General features: G+C 36.0%; 1 protein-coding gene across 1 annotated transcript in view; it reads left to right on the top strand.

Moving 5' to 3' along the window:
• SIX3 (SIX homeobox 3) overlaps nt 1-4,703 on the top strand; it is a 79,731-nt gene extending 75,028 nt beyond the window's left edge. Inside the window, exon 3 of the mRNA XM_015813079.2 lies at nt 4,236-4,703. Within this exon, the coding sequence (XP_015668565.2) occupies nt 4,236-4,703 (468 nt within the window). The remainder of the gene's footprint in view (nt 1-4,235) is intronic.
• Nucleotides 4,704-8,375: the final 3,672 nt, after the last annotated feature.

Genomic DNA, 8,375 nt, shown 5'->3' with positions numbered 1-8,375 from the left:
ACTGGGTGACTTGGGCAACCGCTCCCTTTTAACCCAGCCATTTCACATGGTTGTTGGCAAAAACTGCATTAAATGTCACCTTGAACTCTTAGGAGAAAAGCAGAAGGTATGCAAAATAAATAAGTATGTGATTTTTCATCAGTAGGAGCACCCAAGCCATTGAAATAGTCTTAAAATCCGAATCTTTAATTTTGGAGCTTCAGTACATGTCGTTCCTTCTTAGGTTACTTTTGCTTGTATGGGTTTAAAAATGTTCCATTATATATCTAATTTGCTTTTACATATATTGAATGCAGGCATCCCAGGGACATTTGTTTGGGGATGAGATACAGATATTTACCAAATTCCTAAATAAAGTTCAGTGAGTGACCTTTCAGCTTCATCAACCTCACAGAATTGGAGCAAGGATGACAGTGGGAAGGAAAATCTAGGTGCTCAAAGTGAAGTGAGGAAATTTATAATACAAATGTTGTTAAAGATAGTTATTCTGCATTTATTATTCCCATGCCCTTCAAAACACAAGAAAAATAATGAGATAAAATCTCTAACAGCCTTGCCAGACTAAGTTTCCCCAAATTCTGGAAGAGTAGAACCACGGCAGTTAAAGTAGTATAAAACTAGTGCTTTGGGATTAAGACTACCAGCATTTCCATCCTGTTAGGATCTGTTTTTATCCCCCCAGATCTGTTAGGATGGCAACTCCCAGAAGCCTTAGCCAGTGCAATCTTTGGTCAAGCTTGCTGTGAATTCCAGGTCTTAGAATCCCATCATGTCTGAAGGTCATTATGTTGACCTTAAAATCTATTTTGTGATTTTTGGTCAGAAATTCAAGATCGTAAGGACTTTATTTGTTTATTTTTTTGCTTCCACTTCAGTATTATTCCCTGCCAGTAGTGTGGTCTTTGGAATCATAAATTTGAAGAACTTCCATGACCAAGTGCTAGAATCATGCTCTGGCTTTTATAAAACTACCACCTGGAAAAATGTTATCAGATACACCCTGTTTTCAGTTATGCCACCCATCAATTGGAGAGAACAGGCTTGCAAAAATATATCTACATAGATTTGGCAAAGTTATATACAACATGCAAAGAGAAGAATGAAATACTGTACTTTTAAGTATAAAAATAGCTCTTGTACTGAAATCAGCCTTTTCCAGTGCATGAAGCTGTACTGGTCACAGTACCCACTTAATATAGTTGGATAAAAAAATTATGATTGTAGTTTAATTTACCTGCAGGACATCAAGTTGATGAAGGCTAGTACTGACTGGTGGCTACAGTGCTACATGACTTTATCTTTCTAAGAATATAGTGTTCTGCTTCTGAGGAATACTGAAATAATCTAACATGAAACTCTGTTTCAATCTCACTTGGTTGCTCTTCTAGAATGCACACCCCTTAATTTTCTTGGCAGCATGATAGGGGATTGATACCATTTTGGAAAACAATAATGCAGTTGACTTGCAAAATAAAGATGATATGAAGATTTACCATATGTGCTTTCTGCTAATTAAAATGCTTCACACATATTTCCTAACTATAATCCTTGTGACAATTTTGAAGACAGGACAGAAATATTGTCCCCTATGTATATTTTTGGCTATTGCAGCTTCCCCAAGGTCCTGTAAATTTGAATTGTGGCATTTCTGCCAAGTACTAAATGTCTTAGCCACTAACTCTTATAGAAGCACGTGAAATGTACGGAAACAGTTATTGGTGGAAAAACCTATGGCTGTTATTCCATTAAAAATATTATCTGAGATTCTGCAGGTTAAGTATGCAGATTAAATTCTTTGAAAGTCTTTTTTAAAGCAACCAAAATCTCATTTCTGAGTAATTTCTATCACAGGGAGGAAATGGGAGGAATGCCTAAGATAGAGTTTATTACATTGCTAAATAGCTGCATACAATTCTAGAAGGTGGTAATAAGTTGCTTTTGGAAAAAAAAATAATTTGCAAGAAGGGGTTAGCAATGAAAGTGCCAATGCTGTGTATTTATCACAGCTATGTTATACAAAAAGCCATCCCGGCAGGGCACAGACCTAATAAATGTGTATTTAAGTCAGGTAAGAATCAACCACTGAGGTAAGCAGCCATCAACATACAGTCACACATGTCATTATGCAAAGTGCTAAATAAACATATGCTTCTTGTTGAATGCAGCCACTATAAGAGACCAAAGCAACTGATGATAATTAAATTAGCACTGTTGGAGCTGGGCTGCAAAAAGCCAGACAACCACTAGATGTCATCAAAGAGATGCAGAAGCCCAGACTCTGCTACTTTCTAGTACAGTGTTTCTCAACCTTGACTATTTTAAGGCATGTGGACTTCAACTCCCAGAATTCCACAGCCAGCAATGCTGGCTGTGGAATTCTGGGAGTTGAAGTCCACATGCCTTAAAATAGTCAAGGTTGAGAAACACTGTTCTAGTAGCTACCTGAATTTTGAGAACTGATAGCAAGGTAGTCCTAGATATGAACTGCAAACAATATTTGCTTTTATAGCAATTGATTTCACTCAAATCTCAGTGTTTGAGGAATAAATTCTCTGCTTTGCCAGCAGATGGCGGTGAGGCTTTACCTTCAGGAGATTTTACAAGAAGCACAATATACTGAATTTCTTCTGACAAACATACTGCAAGAACTTTGAGCAGAAACCCCATTTACTTGATGCTGCAAACATGAGTGCATTAATCAGAGCTTTTCAGGAAACCTGGAAGTGGCTCAATATATATGACCATGCACAGTGCCTGACAAAGTAAAAAAAAAAGTATTTTTCTTGACATAACTTCACTGAGGAAAATAGCATACTTTTTTTAAACTTAACAAGATTAGCTTTTTTCATCCAAATAATGCAATTAGAAACCAATCAGACTCTCTGCTGAGTTTTACTTTAAGAGTGATATTGGATAGGATCTACTCCAGTTTGTACAGCAAGGTGAGCTGAGACAGGCCTTGTGGAATGGGCATCTTGGTCATGAGCACTACACCCTCAAACTATTCATTATTTGCCAAATAGATGCCTTTTGAGCCCAAAGATTGGAACAAACCTGAAGGGAGGAAGAGAAGAAAATAAAAAACACTGAGAAAAGGGAAGACGACCACAAATTTCCACGGGGAAGGGCATTAAAAAAAAGTGGCAACTGCAAATAAGCCCTTACATGAAAACCGACTTTTGCCCTGGTGATCATCTTTAATAATTTGCAACTCAAGACTCAAACAAAGAGCTTTGATATCCATCAGATGTGTCACTTTAACCACAGTCTTATATCTGTATATATACAGTCTGTATATATACAGTCTTATAATACTGCTTAAAAAATGCAGCCATTCTTACTTTAGATTCCTTGCCATTTCCCCCCCTATCACTGTATCTTATAATGCAACAATTGCTGTTCTGGATGAAAGGTCCTGGAGCTGCTTTTCAAGGACAGCCAGTAAGTGTGATGGAAAAAAAATACTTAAAAAGCTAGTGTGGATACCGAGTACAATTAGTGAATTATTGACTCTTAATCTCTGGTAATACTCAAAATTGGGTTGAAACTCAGTGTGAGTCTTTAGTAAATAGAATCCTTTAAAGGTATGTGCTTGGTTGTTGTTGTTGTTGCTGTTGTTGTTGTTGTTGTTGTTATTATTATTATTATTATTATTATTATTATTATTATTATTATATTCCAATATGAGATTTGAATCACCACATCCTGGGCCAGGTGAAACATGGGGCAGTTTCTTTCCCCCTTCTCCTTCTCAATCAGTACTTGCTTAAAGAGGGCACATTGTCAAACAATTAATTAATTAATATTCCCTCCATCTGCTGGAAGGTCACAAGGAGAGGTCTTTAAATGTGGTGTTTATAAGCATCTCCTCTTACACTTGTAATGTACCGTAGTAAAGACAGTGGACTATGTCAATTACGTGACGTACCGTTTGTCACATTATGACAACCGATTAAGTCCTTATGACACGTCTGTAATTTCTTCCACCGCCGGAGTGAGTTCCAAAGGACCCGCCTAATACGGTCATTTATTTAATCAAATCTCTCTGTAGTCACTTCACCTTTTGCACGTCACAGCACAGATTTTTTTTTATTCCTACTGTGTATCTATGGAGAGATCCATTTCCATATAAACTTCTTCCAAGGTTCAATTGCTATAGTAATTTCAGAAAACATATACGTCTATCTAATACAACTATGTGCATACTAGAACAAACTCTTTCTCACTTTTTGCAGTTGAAGTACTTCACCTTCAACCATTGGGAAAAGTGCCCTGTGACACTGAATGTTCACCAATATTCACACTGTAAAGAGGAAGAGGCCAATTGCAGATTATTCACATATACCTGTAACCATCAGGATGAAGCTCACAAGTATCTGGGCATTTTACAGTTCGATAGCATCAAGCATGGACAGGTTAAAAACATGGTTAGCAAAGAATACATCCCAAGAGTAAGAAAAATGCTGAAGACAAAATTGAATGGTGGAAACAAATCAAACCCATCAATACCTGGGCTATACTTGTTATATGATACCCTGCTGGAATTATTAACTGAACACCAGTTGAACCAAACAACAAGAAAGCTAATGACTATTCACTATGCATTACACTCTCATGGTGATATTGATAGATTATACCTGCTCCACAGAAATAGAGACAGAGGTTTACTTCAAGTCAAACAAATTGTCAAAGAAGAAAAGTAAGCATTGGCTGTGGATGTAAAATTCAGCCAAGAACTAGCATTGTGAAAATTAAAAATTGGAATTTAGTGTACAGGAAACAAAACATGGATATCAAAATAATGTAATAAAAACACAAACAGAATGCTAGCAAGGAGAAGCATTATGTGGTCAATTTCTACAAAATATTGAGGAGAAAGTGGGTAAAGATAAAATCTGGCAGTGACTTACAACTGGAAGATTAAAAAAGAAACTGAAGGCTTGATTTTGGCTGGTCAAGCACAAGCTATTCAAACTAATGCAGTCAAGCTCAGAATTAAAAAAAATATTATCAAATGATTTAAAATGCAGATTGTACAAAAAAGAAATGACCATATACTATGAAGATCACACAAACTGATTATAAACAACAACATAACACAGTCACCAAAATGATTCACTGGAACATCTGTAAAAATTGTCATGTGCCATTAATGAAAAATTGATGGGAATATAGAGTTGAAAACGTAATCAGATATGATCTAAAATATTCCAAATACAAACTAAAAGAATAAGAGATTTGGAAGGGACCTTGGAAGTCTTCTAGTTCAACCCCTTGCTCAAGCAGGAAGCCCTATAACATATCAGACAAATGGTTGTTCAACCTCATCTTAAAAACCTCCTATGTTGGTGCTCCTGATAAAATCTTGGCTCACAATACACCATATTTAACTGTGGTTGAAAAGAATAGTGTGGATAATTGAGGTGGAAATACCAGGAGACAGTAGAAAAGAAGTCTAAGAACTGGAGAAGATCACAAATTATCAAGATCTGAAAATCAACATTTATGGCAGAAACTGGCCATCATGGTCCCGATGGATATCATATCCAAAAAATATTGGATAGCACTTAGAAACCCTGGATATTGACAAAAATTCCATCTGTTAATTACAAAAGTCTGTACTGCTTGGATCTGCTCATATATTACACTGAGACATTACAACATCGTAGATTCTTGGGAAGAACTCAAAGGATGTGAAGGACAGCACTAGCTAAAGGACTGGTAGATGTGATGTCCAGACTTAATAGGTAGACAAAAATGCCAAATTCAGTGTAAACATCTGGCTGGCTGTGTGCCCAACCATAATAATAATATCCTGTCCTGAAGTTTCAGGCCACAAACACAAACACAAGCAGAACAGATTCCTTTTTGAAGGATGCTCAGTCCATATTAAATAAAAAGCATATGGAACAATGAAATGTTTCAGTTATAGTTCAGTGGCTCAAATGCTTTGCATACAGAATTCCCCTTTTCCAGTTACAGGATCATATCTCAAATGCTAAACAAGATTTCTAAGGGCAGTTTGCCACCGACCAATCAACAGTCATCCTTATGCTGACATTGAACGAGGCACAAAACTCAGTGCTTCCCTCAAGATGAAGGAATAACAAAAGTCCTCCCACTTTTCACCTCCATGCTCTCACTCTCCAAAAAATGTAGTGCATGTTAAAGAGTTTCCCAGCCTCACTTCAGAACCCATTTTTTTTCATTTCTAGGTCATTAATATTATATCCCAGACTTTCAAACATTGCAAGACTTCAGCCCCCCTTGCTAAATTTTATCATCAGAGTGTTGTGTCTGTCTTTTGAAAGAAACTGTTATTTGCCTGTAAATAAATGGATTCCAAGGCCAATTGAAACCAATTAATGGGTAAAGGAAGTATCTCTGGAGAATACTTGCTTCATGTGTATCTTTATGATCTTCGGAATTGGGGTAGCTAGATATTGTACTTAAGCTTTAGGCAAACCCTACATTTCTGGGAATAGATTGTTCTGGAGGAATCCAGAATATTTAGTTGTCCTCTGATCTGCTAGACACATCCAGTATGGCTATGTTTATCTGAGCTGCAAAAGAAATTAGGCTCTTGCACATCCTTAGTGTACAAATGTATAAAATTAACAGAAAGAGAGAGAATAAGTGATTATAAGTAGATCACCCACATATCTAATCTGAATGGGAGCACAACAGCAGATGCTAAAAGCAAAGTACAGAGCAATGCCAAAAGAGATCATTTGTAATATTAAATTGTGGAATTGAGGCAAGTACAAAGTAACACTGGTTCACAGACTCATTAACAATTAATCTATTCAGAGGAATGAGTAGGGGAGATAACAGAGGGAGAAGGGGGAACATAGACTCCTACTGTAGTATCAAAAACAATTTCCAAATCCTATGAAGACATTGTGCTATTATGGAACATCCACAACTTCGGAAAATAGTTTTTTTATAGTTAAATTTGTTATATCTGTTGAGCAGGGTAGCCAGATGTGCCTACCATCCTAAGCCTGCAAGAGAGTGTACAAGGATGGGGGGGGACATCATCTGATGATAGAACACTTTTGGCCTATGTTGGGAGCTCTTCCCGAAATGTTTTGCAGCTGGATGTGGATACGTTTGGCTTCTTCAAGACTTAAGACATCCATTCCTATTATTTTGGCTCAGAATGTCCTTCAAATAATATCACTAAATGTTTTCAGTAACTGATTAGCATCTCTTTGATTTCTGGCTAAATGGCCATCCATTTGAACCTAGGAAGAGGGGCTAGGAAAAAAAAAACACTGCTAAAAGTCAGACGTTTTCTCACTGAATTTGTTTTTTTTTTGTGTGTGTGCCAAATCATTATTTTTTAATCATTGGGAAGGGAAAATGAATGACAAATATAGGATTTGGATAGGGAAACAGTAGCTTCCTTTTGGGAACTATTAGTATACTTACTTATCCAAGATTGTATGGGTTAAATCTTATCATGGTCTTTGACCAGGATGGAGATTGTATGGATTAAACCCATTTGGGTATGACATTTCATGCCCCTCTTTTTCTCAGCTAAATTTAAAAATTCTCATCATTCCAGTTCAGTTCCATTCCTTCATTCTGCATAATGTTGAGACAATGTTTCTTTTTTCCCCAATATTTTATTAATTTTTTATAGTCACAAAGGCTTAATATTTTATCAGCAACATAATGTCTGGGTTTCAATATTTAGCTTACTAATACATATTAAACTACTTTCTCTCTACCATTGGTAAAATGTATCCCATGTTCTAAAAAATCTGAATCTTTTTTCTCTTTCATTTTCAGTGTCAGTCTGTCCATTTCTGCACAATCTAAACTTTTCTTAATTATCTCTTCCTCTGCTGGTAATTCTTCATCTTTCCAATGTTGAACAAATACAATTTTTGCTGCAGTTAACATATGTAACATTAAGTATACACATTCCTTCTCATAATTTCCTACAATTATACCTAACAAAAATAATTCTGGCTTAAAATCTATGTGTTTTTTAGTCATTTTCTCTAACCATATATGTATTCTTGGCTTTAAGGCATGTCCACCAAAGATGATAATATGTGCCTGGTTTTTGTCTACATTTCCAACAATTACTAGACATATTTTTAAACATTTTTGCTAACCTCACAGGTGTTAAGTGCCATTTGTAAAGCATGTTATATAGGTTTCTTTGTAAACCACCGTCTTTGTTATTTTAGAATTTCTTTCCCAAAGGCTTTGCCAGTTTTCTAAGTCTGTGTTATGCCCATATTATCATTGTTTCTTTAACTTGTTCCTCTTCCATCTTTAAACTTAACATATACTTATACAGTTTCTTAATCAATTGTTCATCTGATGTCAATAATATCTGATCAAATTCTGTCTGTTCT

Source organism: Protobothrops mucrosquamatus, unplaced genomic scaffold, assembly GCF_001527695.2.
Source record: "Protobothrops mucrosquamatus isolate PMUCROS unplaced genomic scaffold, P.Mucros_1.0 scaffold134, whole genome shotgun sequence".
NCBI lineage: Eukaryota > Metazoa > Chordata > Lepidosauria > Squamata > Viperidae > Protobothrops > Protobothrops mucrosquamatus.
The sequence above is the reverse complement of the archived record's forward strand: the minus strand, read 5'-3'. Positions and strand labels throughout refer to the sequence as shown.